The sequence below is a fragment of the Notolepis coatsorum genome, assembly GCF_963971535.1.
Source record: "Notolepis coatsorum genome assembly, chromosome: 4".
NCBI lineage: Eukaryota > Metazoa > Chordata > Actinopteri > Aulopiformes > Paralepididae > Notolepis > Notolepis coatsorum.
In genome coordinates, this window is record NC_140168.1 from 10,188,630 (window position 1) to 10,203,005 (window position 14,376).

The 14,376-nt window shown below is 45.3% G+C and overlaps 1 protein-coding gene across 2 annotated transcripts in view; it reads left to right on the forward strand.

The window, feature by feature from the left end:
* The window catches only part of tcf3a (transcription factor 3a), a 62,244-nt gene that overhangs the window by 22,181 nt on the left and 25,687 nt on the right, over nucleotides 1-14,376 (forward strand). For both annotated transcript variants that reach the window (XM_084313598.1, XM_084313599.1), the window contains exons 7-11: nucleotides 203-341; nucleotides 5,544-5,593; nucleotides 11,356-11,452; nucleotides 12,206-12,342; nucleotides 13,872-14,043. In XM_084313598.1, coding sequence (XP_084169724.1) covers nucleotides 203-341; nucleotides 5,544-5,593; nucleotides 11,356-11,452; nucleotides 12,206-12,342; nucleotides 13,872-14,043 — 595 coding nt within the window. The remainder of the gene's footprint in view (nucleotides 1-202; nucleotides 342-5,543; nucleotides 5,594-11,355; nucleotides 11,453-12,205; nucleotides 12,343-13,871; nucleotides 14,044-14,376) is intronic.

The following is a 14,376-nucleotide window of genomic DNA, read 5'->3' on the forward strand; positions in this document are numbered from 1 at the left end:
ATTCTGCAATATGTTAATAAAAAATGTCAATCAACTATACTATACAAACAAACAGTTATGTTTTTTTTTTTAAGTGACCTTTGCTTTTTCCTAAAGTTTTCATTCCACCTCTCCTCCTACTCTTGTTTTGAGCTTGTCCTGTCTTTGTCCTCTCTCCCCCCTCCCTCCTCCCCCCTCCCTCCTCCCCCTCCCCCCTCTCTAGCCGGGCTTCATGCCCAGCGAGCTGCCCATGCCCAGTCCCGACGCCCACTCCCCGTCGGGCCTGAAGTCCAGCGGCTCCCAGTTCTACCCCTCTTACCAGGGTGCAAACCCCCGCCGGAGGCCCCCTCAGGACAGCATGGGTAAGAGGACGGAGAACCCGACAACGATACGAGAAACTACTGTGCAACACCAAGGGAATACATTTACATTTAGTCATTTAGCTGAAGCTTTTATCCAAAGCGACTTACAAGTCATCAGGAAGGGCACAACTCTATCAGCTGAGTAACAATGTTCATCAAAGTGTTGAGTTGCTACAGTGTAGGTTAGTTTATTAGGACAAGTGCATGACAGTAAGGTTAGTTAGGGTTAGGGCGGCTAGGTGGTGTAGTGGGCAAGGCACTCGCCACCAGTGTGGAGACGCTAGGATTCGCGTGTTCGAATCCAGCGCTCCACATTGTTTTCAGTTTAGCTGGTCGTCCGCAGTAATACACATTGGCCGTATTACGGGGAGGGAAACTGAAGGGTGGGGATCGAACGTTGTGAACAAGCGACTCCTACAAGTCGGTTGGTGCGCCTGCGCAGTAGAATCAGGAAGTGTCGGGGGCAGCGTGAGCCTCCCACGCGTTACTCCTCGCCACTGAGAGATCGAGCTGCGCAGGTGAAAAGATGCGACTGCTGTTACCTCGAGTACCGGAGGGGACTTGTGCTATGTATGACTTAGTCCACATTGTAGCCGGCTTGTGGGAGGCAAGAAACAGCGTTCGTGACAGGGGAGGGTTGAATTGGATGATACGAAATTGGGATGGGAGAAAATATAGAAAAATGGGAGAAAAAGTGGATCAAAAAAAGGTTAGTTAGGGTTAGAGTTTTATTTATTTATAGATTATAGTGCAATGTTCTACAACATGTTTACATTCTTGTGTTAGGTTTTCATATACTGTATATAAGTTACTAGTTCATAGCTTATAAAAAGTACACAGTTACATGCTAACTCGCCTGTAAATAGGCCATACAATACAATGTATATAAGTTTACATAATAGAGGGCGGCTAGGTGGTGTAGTGGTCTAAGGCACTCGCCACCAGTGTGGAGACGCTAGGATTCGCGTGTTCGAATCCAGCTCTCCACATTGTTTTTCAGTTTGGCTGGTCGTCCGCAGTAATACACATTGGCCGTATTACGGGGAGGGAAAAACTGAAGGGTGGGGATCGAACGTTGTGAACAAGCGACTCCTACAAGTCGGTTGGTGCGCCTGCGCAGTAGAATCAGGAAGTGTCGGGGGCAGCGTGAGCCTCCCACGCGTTACTCCTCGAAACTGAGAGATCGAGCTGCGCAGGTGAAAAGATGCGACTGCTGTTACCTCAAGTACCGGAGGGGACTTGTGCTATGTATGACTTAGTCCTCACTGCAGCCGGCTTGTGGGAGGCAAGAAACAGCGTTCGTGACAGGGGAGGGTTGAATTGGATGATACGAAATTGGGATGGGAGAAAATATAGAAAATGGGAGAAAAAGTGGATCAAAAAAAAAAGTTTACATAATAGATACATTCTCAGATTCCTACCGATCACTCCCCCTATTTTATATCCCCCCTATTTATCTCTATTTATCTCACTCTTGTTTTTATTATCTTAGGACTGTGTTGATTGTTAGCACCTAGGGCTTGCATTTAAAATTCCGTTGTACCCGTTACAATGACAATAAAGTTTGTTCATTCATTCAACCCCTCCCCCAAGTTATTCCGACACGTATTATCAGACTTGCGAGCTCTCGTTTCAGCCACCACCCACCCACCCTGCTTTGTCTCGGATTCCTTTTTTCTTTTCTCTCCGAGTTTATATTTTTAGAACCGACCTGCACCTTCACTTCCCTTCCTGGGGGGTTAAAATAAGCTCCCCAGAAGATCTCACTTCTGCTCAGCGTCCCGGCAGCGGCTATACTTTTACCAACCCAGTTCTGCGTTCGCATTCTGCAATCTGATTGGCCACTGACGTTTCTGGTCATGTGACATCTGCGCCAATCGTGTGACGCCTGTTTCTTTCACCGGTTAAGCTCTTTCGAAGTTGGTTAAGGTTAGAGTTTGTCTTAGAGCAGGGCGATAGAACACCATTCCAAACTCTAACCTTAACCAGTGATAAACTAGGCGTTAGGTAGTTTGCAGGCTGTTCGAGGCGGAAATAGCCGCAGAAACAGGCGTCACGCGATTGGCGCACATGTCACATGACCAGAAACGTCAGTGGCCAATCAGATCGCAGAACGCGAACGCGGAACTGGAAATGGTTTGGTAAAAGTATAGACGCGTCCCGGCATCAGAATCAGAACCAGAAAGGTCTTTATTTGCCAAGTCGTTTTGACATACAAGGAATTTGCTTTGGTCGTTTTCGGTGCGACATTAGCGGACAGACATTAACAGACGGATGATACAATAAAGAGGTGGAGTAAAATAAAATGAAATATGAACGCGGCACGTCAAACAGTGGCTGTGGTCGGATAGCATGGGATCACATCGGCACACCTTTTTGATGAGGCATAAATGAGCTGCCTTTTAACCCTTTCACTACCAGACTACAGAAGGTTAACCCTTTCACTACGTGTGGTGTGATTGTGAAAGGGTTAACCGGACCCTCTGTAGTGTGGTAGTGAAATGGTTAACCTTCTGTAGTTTGGTGGTGAAAGGTTAACCGTCTGTAGTGTGGTGGTGAAAGGGTTAACATTCTGCAGTGTGGTAGTGAAAGGGTTAACCACCTGTAGTGAAAGGGTTAACTTGTTGTGAAAGGGTTAACCCTTTGCCGTGTGGCAGTGAAAGTGTTAACCGTCTGTATTGCCGCTGTGAAAGGGTTAACCCATTTGGTAGTGGTATTGAAAGGGTTAATGAGCGGATTTTAAGTGTTATTAGCATATGAGTTTATAAAAAATCTCTGCGCAACGCATTGCAAACCGGATGATTTAGATGCGAGGAAATGACGGTGTCATGAAATCGTTGTAGTCCGAAGAAAGAGGAGACCCAGGGCTTTCGATGGATGTCGACATTTTCCATAAAACTACACTACCCAGCTCACACCAGCCGCTGTCAAAGCTGCTGAAAATATTAGATGCGAAAAATATTGACGTTATTATATATTTTTGTATCCACTTTTTCTCCCCATTTTCTATTTTTCTCCCATCCCAATTTCGTATTTCCAATTCTTCCCTCCCCTGTCTTGAACGTTGCTAGACTATGCCTCCCACTGGTCGGCTGTAGTGAGGATGGAAGCCTTGCATCACGTGTCCCCTCCGGTACACGAGGAGGCAGCCGTCGCATCTTTTCACCGCAGCAGCTCGAACTCTCAGTGGCGAGGAGTAACGCGTGGGAGGCTCACGCTGCCCCCGCTACTTCCTGTTTCCGCCGCACCGGCGTCACCCAACAGACCTGTCGTAGTCGCTGTCCACAACGTCCAATCCCCACCCACCGGCTTTCCCACCCTCTAACACTGCCAATTGTGTTAGTATGATGGCCGGCGTTAGTGGCGAGCGCCTTGCCCACTGCGCCACTCAGCCGCCTATTGACGTTATTTTTGTGATTATATCACACAAGGTCGAACTAACCTGAACGTTATTGCCATAAAATACAACATATATTGTTTCTTTACCTTTCTGTGAACGTCTACAAAAAAAAGAAAAAGAAAATGCGTCGCAATCTGGTGAAAATGGCGGAGCTATGGACATTATACAAAGGTAACTGTACTTACAGTCGATTTTATTCACTGTCTTTGCTCCCCTGTAACGGGCGCCTGGTAGTACTAAATCCAGATTTAACCCTGCCATTGGAAAGAGGCGAATTCGCCCGATCCATAGATCATAGGTCATTTATATGCCTGATATTCTATATTCATATTTCAAATTCCATGTGTCCGGATGGCAAAATTCAGTACTGTAATTTTCACGTCTGGTCAATGTCATAGCATGGTGTTATTCACCGTCAAAGATGGAATTTCTTTTTAAATAATAATAATTGATATTCTCCTTTTTGGTTCATTACAATTTACTCAAGCATAGTAACAAGACACAATATGAGGGCTTTTACACTAGCCATTCGGGGTCGAATCAGAGCGCGATCGCACCAAAATAGGGTGTGATGAGAACACTCCCGCCTGTCACCGATTCGCTCCAAACCTGGACCGCTGGAATAGGTGGTCTCGGGTGCGAACCAGCGTCCCGATGACGGAGCGGGACGTGGTGTGCAAGCTTACTGTAATGCTTTCATGCTTGCTTGAATTTTTGGCAGATAAAAACATACAGCAACAACTGGACAATACCCACAAAAACTATATTTATGGGCAATTTGGCGAGTTCAGACCTCAACCAAACAAGCATGTTGAGCCTCACGGCTCAGTGGATGAAAACTTCGAGATGAAGCCACGTTACAAGCCCAAGACCTCCCTGGCTCGCATTAGGCCTGGCAATTTTTTTGCCATTGCTATGTATATACATTGGTTTCTTGTTCGAATGCATTTATTTCTATAGACCAGTGGTGCCCAACCAGTCGGCCGTGATCGACCGGTAGATCACAGGCTGATTTTCAAGTAGACCGCGAGATTATTTTTATATAATGTATGTTGTCACGTCGCGGCTGAGATGAAACTTGCTTTAGCGCAGAGCTTTCCTCTCATTTCATTATAGACACAGACCAGCGCGGACCTTCGATGACATGCAATATAATTGACGCGAGCAATGGGCTAACGTTAGCTGCTAACTAAGTTATCCAATAACTAGGCTAACTAGCGTTAGCCGCTAACCCTGGAAAACGCTCAAAGCGGACTCCACGACACCAGTTCCATTCGTGAGAACATGGGGTGGGTTATATTGACAAGGCTTGACAACAGAGGTTCAAAGATAACTTCATATTTATTGGTTATTCGTTTCTTTATATCGGGCATCCAGTTTCCATCGCCGTGTGTTCAACTGTTCCATGTGTTGACGTTCGAGTGTGACATCATCGCCTACGGCAGCTTACACGCTCAAAAAACGCAAACCGTAAAACAAAACCCGGAGCGCACCAAGACTGCAGTGTGTACACAAACCAGAGGGGGGAGAGAGAGGGGGGGGGGGGTTCGCACTCAAGGACGGAGCGAGGAGGACGGAGCGGAGCACCCGTTCCTAATGAGAAAGCCCCCTATTATGTCTGACACTGGGAATACATTCGCTGAGGTCCATAGATGTCCCTAAATACCAACAACATGCAAATGGACCTTGTGGAAGTGGAGCAATCTTCCATTTACTTGGGGCATCTACTTTTAAGCGAATTGTCTGAAATGATATGGCTCGGGCTTTAAGAGGTTAACGTGTGTGTGTGTGTCTCTCCTCAGATGCCCAGCCAAAGAAGATCAGGAAAGTGCCCCCCGGCCTGCCCTCCTCGGTGAGTAGTAACACCCCCGCTCCCCTAAAACTGTATCTCGGTGCCCCCCACAGTCGAGCCTCTGGGGGGAGCCCATGTGCACAGATTATGATGCCCGACCCCTCCTTCCCTTCCCTTCCCGTCCCATTCCAGTTGGCATGGTAAAAGCCCTTGGCGTGCAGCGCATCAGACGAGAGCGCTGGCACGCAGGGCATCCAGCTCTTTACAGCTGTGTATCTGCTCTGCTGAGGTGTGTGTGTGTGCGTGTGCATGTGCGTGTGTGTGTGCGTGTGTGTGTGATGAATAAATAGTAATACACACCCAACTGATTCACCCAGTCACCTATTAGCAGTGTTTATTTATAGTGTGTTGTATTTACAGGCCCTTGTTTTATAGCCAACACCAACACCACCACCACCACCACCACCACCACCACCAAGTACACTCACTGAAGGGAGACGTTAATGAGGCTTTAGACGGCTTGCAGACTTGGGAGTCTTAACTTTTAGAGGTTCAGTTATTTGACCCTCACTTTATACATCCAGGGCTTGACGTTAACTTTTTTGGCTCACCAGCCACTGTGGCTACTAGTGGTGGGTCTTCAAGTCACCGACTAGCCACTCAGCATTTTCACCAGCCCAGAAATCACACACACACACGCACGCACGCACACACACACACACACACACACACACACACACACACACACACACACACACACACACACACACACACACACACACACACACACACACACACACACACACACACACTATCCAAGTATCCAGTTAGTTTTTATAGTGTAAAGTTTGGCTACATGAGACGGAGAGAGAGAGAGAGTCTCTCATTATGCGCAACGCAAGTAACCTCGCACTGCGTTCCGAGAGAGAGAGAGAGAGACTCTTCACTACGCCTCTAAACGGTGACGCTGCGCGGTCTACCCGCCAAAGTGGCTGGTAAGAGTGACAAGAGTTAAGTTTCCAAGTTTCTTTATTAGTTGTCATACAAAAATACAGAATACTTTTATATATGAAATGCTTGTTCCCTGTTCTGCTCCTGAGAGTGTGATAGATAAAAAAATAGAAGTACGTAACAAGTGTAAACAAAAGTGTTCAAAACAAAAGTTACACGCCACTGCCGAATTCTACCCACATTTGGCGGTTGTGTTAATGTCAAGCCCTGTATACATCCACCCAGCCCTTCTCTCTACCTCACTTAAACATCCACCTAGGGCTGGGCGATATGGCAATTTTTTTTTATCTCAGATTAAAAAATAAATAAATACGATTTACGATTTTAATAAAAAAAATTCTCTTGAAAACTAGAAACGCCAAAGAAATCATTCAAATAACCTTTGTTTTTATTTGACACAAAAACATCAAACCAAGATAAATGTCCCTATTGGGATTGAAGTGCAAACCTAACTTTCACCAATCTTCACTTAAAAAAATTATAATAATATATATATATTAACACATTCCCTGCCACACAATTTGAGCATCTTATACCACTCTCTGCCAGCACTCTAAGTCTATGGAGATGTTCACCTTCTTTGTAGGGCTATAACTTTTTAAATTGTATTGCTAAATTGACATTACTATGGCCCATTCAACATCGATTATCTATCGTTCAGGATGTAGGAACGTTTAACTTTTTCATTCATATATTCATACGAAAATACCGTCTAGAATATAAATATGTTTTTATTGTTTTCTGCAGTAATTCCTAGAACGTGAGATATAGGCATAAACGCATATATAGATTATCAAATGCCGTTTGTTGGCGATACACGCTATATTAAAAATTTCAACTGTACATGATCCTAAACGTTATGACTGATCATACGCGGATGAACGGGGGGGGGGGGGGGGGGCGTTTATAATTCCGTGATCGTCAGTAAATGCTTTATGTAGTATGGGTGATATATTGATCAGAGCAGTTTATCGATTTTTATTTTTTTTAAATCGTCCTAAATCATTAATTCGAATTAATCGATAATATTGATTAATTGCCCAGCCCTACATCCACCCAGCGCTTCTCTCTCTCTACCTCACTTAAACATCCACCCAGCCCTTCTCTCTCTCTCTACCTCACTTAAACATCCACCCAGCCATTCTCTCTCTCTCTACCTCACTTAAACATCCACCCAGCCCTTCTCTCTCTCTCTCTACCTCACTTAAACATCCACCCAGCCCTTCTCTCTCTCTCTCTCTACCTCACTTAAACATCCACCCAGCCCTTCTCTCTCTCTCTACCTCACTTAAACATCCACCCAGCCCTTCTCTCTCTCTCTACCTCACTTAAACATCCACCCAGCCCTTCTCTCTCTCTCTCTACCTCACTTAAACATCCACCCAGCGCTTCTCTCTCTCTCTCTACCTCTCTTAAACATCCACCCAGCCCTTCTCTCTCTCTCTCTACCTCACTTAAACATCCACCCAGCCCTTCTCTCTCTCTCTACTTCACTTAAACATCCACCCAGCCCTTCTCTCTCTCTCTACTTCACTTAAACATCCACCCAGCCCTTCTCTCTCTCTCTCTACCTCACTTAAACATCCACCCAGCCCTTCTCTCTCTCTCTCTACTTCACTTAAACATCCACCCAGCCCTTCTCTCTCTCTCTACCTCACTGAAACATCCACCCAGCCCTTCTCTCTCTCTACCTCACTTTAGGGCTGAGCCCAAACGTTCGAACCTTCGTTCGTTACGTTGGCATTCGAATTCTAAATCAACATTCGAATTTGTAATAAAAAAAAAAAAAAAAAAAAAGTAATGTTTAATACATGTTTTTGATGTGTCTGTTCATTCTGTTTAAACCAATGGGGGGGTTCTTCACAGTTGCAGATAAAGATTAGGCTACACTAATATTATAATATTAAAATAAACTGATGAGTTATATATTCATTAAAGAGAGTTTATTTAATAATAAAAAAAAATAAGAAAATACTCATTTAATCAGATTAATCGCTTTATTCAAATTGAGGATTTAGTTTGAGGATATTTATTAAAAGTATATATATATATTGAATTTCTTTTTTTATATATATATTTTTTAAATAAAAACGAAGGTTCTAACGTCCGTTAGAAAAACCCTGACGCAGCCTTACCTCACTTATACATCCACCTTCCTGGCCTCCTCAGTCTCTCACTCTGTTGCTCTTTTCCTCCACATCTTTTCCCTCCCTCCCTCCCTCCCTCCCTCCCTCCCTCCCTCCCTCCCTCCCTCCCCTCCCTCCCTCCCTCCCTCCCTCCTTCCCCTCCCTATGCGCTCTACTTCCTCCCCCTACTCTGTCTCTTCCCCCTCTCTAACCCCCCTCCTCTCTCTCCAGTTCCCCCTCCAGCCCTCCCTCTCTCTCTCTCTCTCTCTCTCTCTCTCTCTCTCTCTCTCTCTCTCTCTCCCTCCCCCATGCCTCTATCCCAGCTGCCAATGGAGTTGGCTGCCGTCCAGCATTGGGCAGATGGTTCAGTAATTAGGAGTGCATCTCTCCATTCCCTCTCCATTGCATCTCTCTCTCTCTCTCTCTCTCTCCCTCTCTCTCTGTTTAATCAAATTACACGAGAAAACTTCACTCCTTTTTGGATCTGAGTTTTTCAGGCGCATTATAGTTTGATGCTTAATTTTCCTCCAGAATAGTCTTGATTTTGGATGGATGTTTTTTTATTTATTTTTTTGGCCGATCGGAATCTCTGCTGTGGTTTTAATGTATCTCCGTAAGATACAGGCACACAATGTGATATAAGACACACACACACACACACACGGGTCCCAGCGCTCACTCTTCTGGTTCTCTCTCTCTCTCTCTCTCTCTCTCTCTCTCTCTCTCTCTCTCTCTCTCTCTCTCTCTCTCTCTCTCTCTCTCTCTCTCTCTCACTGTGTTAAAAAAAGAGAAGAAGACGACATTTCTAAACCTTTTTTCTCACTCTTGTTTGTGTGTGTGTGTGTGTGTGTGTGTGTGTGTGTGTGTGTGTGTGTGTGTGCGAGAGGCTAATGTGTGTAAAAGCCCCCCCGCGGGACCCATAAACCCCCTGACGCTGCACATCCCACGACACGACGCTCAGCGCTCCAGTGTGCAGCGCTGTGTGCAGGGATATCAAGAGAAGACTGTGTTTATTGAATTAAGCAGTAAAATCAGACAGTAAAAATGTGCTCCGAGGACAGGGGGACGGCAGCACACAGAGAGGAGCAGTGTGAATTATGGGATGTAATTTTAAGGCCGCGGCATAGTATTGAGAGAGAGAGAGAGAGAGGGCGTGTGAGTGGTTATTTTTGCCGTATATTCTTTTTTGCATTGATCTAACCGTTAAAAATAAAAAACGAAGGAATCTCTCGTCTTGTGTCCGTCCGTCCGTACGACTGTCCTTCTTAGCGTTATCTCGAGAACCGTTCATCCGATCGACTTCACACTCGCCACACACGCGTGTCTCTCGCCGAGGACCCGCGGGAGCGCGGTGTCATGTGTGTGTGTGTGTGTGAAGTCGATTGGGATGCGCGCTTCTCCAGAACGCTGAAAGCAGCACTATTGGGGGGGGGGGGGCTCAGAACGGCCACTTGCTCGAAACGGCCACTAGCGCTTAATGACTTTTAAAAGGTTCATATGAAAGAAAAGTGCACTCGAGTCGGGTGTTCGTTCCAAATGGGTCCTTTCTCCCCCCCCCCCCCTGCCTTCTTCTCAGTCGCCCAGTTTCACCTGAGAGCACGAGAGACTCATGAGGCAGGGTGTCTCCAAGAAAGACATTCATCAGAATCTCCATGGTGTTGTTGTTGTTGTCGTTGTGTGTATGTCCAAATATCAACATGAAATGACTTTAATTCACTAATCTGCCGCAGTGCTTCTGTTCACGTGATTGGTGGCAGGACTGACCTCGCCAAAAACGGCTAGTTCCTACTTTTCCAGCACTTCGCTTTTTTAAGCGAATAAAACGGACAATGGTTTATAGTCACGTTTTAGATTCCCCCCCCTAATGCATCTTTTGATCTGAAGTGTGAATATCTTTTTAAGAAGCAAATTCTCACCACACTGTGCCAGTTCATTTTACAATTCCTAATCTTTTAACTGGTGTTAAATCACCACGTTACGAAGAAATTCTTAAGTCGACTTAATAGCCGAGCACCGTTAAAAAGAGGTTTATATTATTGTGTAACGGAGGTACCGTACGCGTGTCTATCCACAGTCACGGTGGACAGTGTAGTGAAGTGGCTGTGGACGTTAAGCGGTACTGCAAGTAAACTCACTCCCCAGAGGCGTCCAGACCCATTACCAAGAAGTGAATTCATCTCTTGGTACAGTGGTCTGTGACTCCTGAGTGGGTTCGACTCCCCCACTCAGGGCATGTCAAATAACACCGGTTACAATTGCACTTGGCTTATGTATATTGTGTATGTATATGTGTATGTATATGTATATTATTGCATGTGGCTTATGTGTGCATTATGACTCCCAATAATGGACTATGAAGGGGGCATCCATAGACATAAGTTAATTGGTGAAAGATGTTTACGACTCAGACCATTACACTTAGATTTCTGTCGATTTTTTTTTTTACTGTCGATTTTAAATTAGAATGTATATGCATAACATAGGAAATGTAAATCCCGGACCATATTTTATTATTATTATTTTATTCTTAGGCTTATTTTTTATTTATTTTTTTATTCTTATTCGTGACTTTGTTTTGTCTACCTAAATGTTTACTGTGAGCGATTTGTAGGGCCAAGTCTTCCCCTCGGGATGATTAAAGTATTTCTATTCTATTAACTCTCCACTCCCTGTGTGCCTCTCTAGGTCTACGCGTCGGCAGGAGAGGACTATAACAGAGACAACGCCGGCTACCCGGGCTCTAAGGCGGGACACGTCTACCCAGCGCCCTTCTATATGCAAGGTATGTACACAATCAATCAATCAAATTGATTTGTATAGCACATTTAGACATGACACTTGTCAACCAAAGTGCTTCACAGTAAGTCGCATAGCTAAAAAAAACAACAAAGAAAAGTGCTAAAGTATAGAATAAACAGAAGATATAAACAACCAACGGACAGACAAAGAAACAAAACAACACGTCAACAAGCAAGGCAAGAGTCAGAGTGAGTCAGGGAAGGCCAGGGAGTATAGATGGGTTTTGAGTTTAGATTTAAAAGACTCGATGGAGGGGGGGGGGCAGATTTGATGGACATGTGGATCAACAACATCAACTATGCCCTCCCAAGATCCTCAACTTGCTTTTGTTTAACGTTCATCTCTGTGGATCTGCCTCTTGTTAATTGACAATGTCCCCATTATCCGTACGACGACGCGCTTATGGATAAAAGCACGTTGTGTGCTTCATATAATGAATATGCGTCCGGGGAATTTGCCCCCCCCCCCCCCCCCCCCCCATATACAGGCAAATCCGTGTGAGGGGGAAATCGAATGTGTGTCGAGCATATGTGTCGAGACACGAAGACCTGGTCGCCCCCTGAGCTAGTGGTTTACACACCCTGCAGCGTCTGGGGGCGCTGAATGGTGCAGCGCGGTTGAATGAAGTCATCAGAATGATGTGACATGTCTCACATGTGGCCTTTTATTGTCTTTTTTTTTTTTATCTCCTGCGGCTGGCCGGGCCCTCCTCCCCTCCTCCCCTCCCCTCCGACAGAAGGCCTCCACCCCTCCTCCGATCCGTGGGGGTCCGCCGGGTCGATAGTGCAGCCCGGTTACTCTGCCATGCTGGGCAACTCCCCCCACCTCGGGCAACCGGCGCCCTTCACTGCCATCAACCCGCAGGACAGACTGGTGAGCACACCTGTCACACGTTTAGGGTCACTGAATGAATGGATGAAAACTTTATTTAACAGATTGCAGAATGGGCACAATACAGTACGGCTCAATACACACAATTGTTAAGGGGGATGCAGACCTGAGAAAGACGTTCGTCTTGTTTACATCAGGGTCCCCCCCCCATTTTCAATTCATAATGACATTTATGACATACACGACATACATGACATCATGACATTTATGATATAGGGACATACAGGACATACAGGTATATAGTACTGTTACATTTGTCTGACTGACGTCTCTTAGCACCTGGTGACTTAACAACGCGCTTCCCTGGAGAAGCCATCATCTATTCTACACACTCACGGCACACACATCCACACGCACACACTCGCTTTAAATAAACACTCACCTTAACCACCCACTTTACTCACTTTAACACACTTTATATTTATTAGTAAAGAGATTTGCACTACAATTCATACCTCATTGCACCTTACCCTAAGTTTGTACCTCATCCCATTTCTGCATTGTACCTCACTGTTACTCTTTTTTTTATACTCTGTATTGTATATATATATATATGTATATTGACTGAACACTTTATTTTACGTACTTCTTTCTATTTTATACTTTTTATCTATTTTTATCTAGCACACTCCCAGGGCCTCATACAGGGGAAAAAAAGCATTTCATGATAAAGTATTCTGTATTTTACTATGGCAATTAATAAACAAACTTGAAACTTGAAACCGTGCGGTTGTGCTGAAACTATTATTATTTGTTTCTCTCTCTCGCCGCTTCCTCCCCATGCGGTATGGATCAACGCAGCAGTGCTCACATATGCAGACGCGGACTGGTTTTGTTGTTTTGATCACGGACTCTTGCTCTGATAACTATTTGTTCTGATTTGTGTTGTCTGTATTTTACTGTTGATTTGATTCTATCTTTTTAGAAAATCCTCAATGGACTGGTGTCGAAAACTAGCACTTGTGCTATAAACACGCAAAACAGCGCAATCTGGTCTGTCCACTGTGACTGGTCCAATGTAGCTGTGGTGTCCATTTTTTTTTTTTTTTTTTTTTATCTTTTTCCTCAGATTTTCTCCCATCCCAATGTTAGTCGTTATGCCAATTCCCAATCCCCTTCCTGGTCGCTGCGCACTTACCCCCCACAGTCGGTCTGGGAGAGTGGAGGCTATCACGTGCTTCCTCCGACACACGTCCAGCCAATCAACCGCTTCTTTTCACCTGGCAGCGCGGACTCTCACTGAGAGGGCGTAGCGTGTGGAAGGATCACACTACCCCCCTCAGATCCTATCCGCGCTGAGCAGGCGCCCCGACCGAACTGTAGGAGTCGCTGTTTACAACGACCCGGACCCACCCCGCCAGCTTCTCCCACCCTCTAATACTGCCAATTGTATTAGTGTGAACGGCCAGCCAAGCTGGTGACAACGCCGGAGCTGTGAGCTGGATTCGAACAGGCGAACTGTGGTGTCCATTTTTTTAATAAATGTTTTCATTCATTCCTTCCTGTCTCAGAAGCGCCAGCCGCTGCCCGTCTCCCCCCAGAACTACCCCCTCCACGGCAGCGAGGTGAACGGGACTCACCCGTCCGGCTTCCACTCCGGCTCCCACAGCGCCTCCTCCGCGGGCTACGGGCTCCCCAGCCACACGCCGCCCATCAACGGCAACGCCAGCGACGGCATCATGGGTAAAAGAAAATATAAAAATAAAAAAGAATCATCACCTCTCTCTCTTTAACTCTATATCTGTGAGTTGGACCCTCCAATAATATCACACGGCCAGAATTGATTATCACGGGGTTCGCACAAGGTCCTTGAAGTGCTTGATTTTTGACTAAATAAAGAAGTCAAGGCCTGGAATTCCTTGAAAACGGCAAAAAAAATTAACAAGGTGCTTAAAAAGTCCTTGAAATTCAAATCAACCATTCGCATTGAAAGTTTTGTTCATAAAATAGTTCTGAATCAAGAAATATAATTGTTTAATCTAAAGTGTAAACAATTTTCTGAAATTGGTTTTAAGC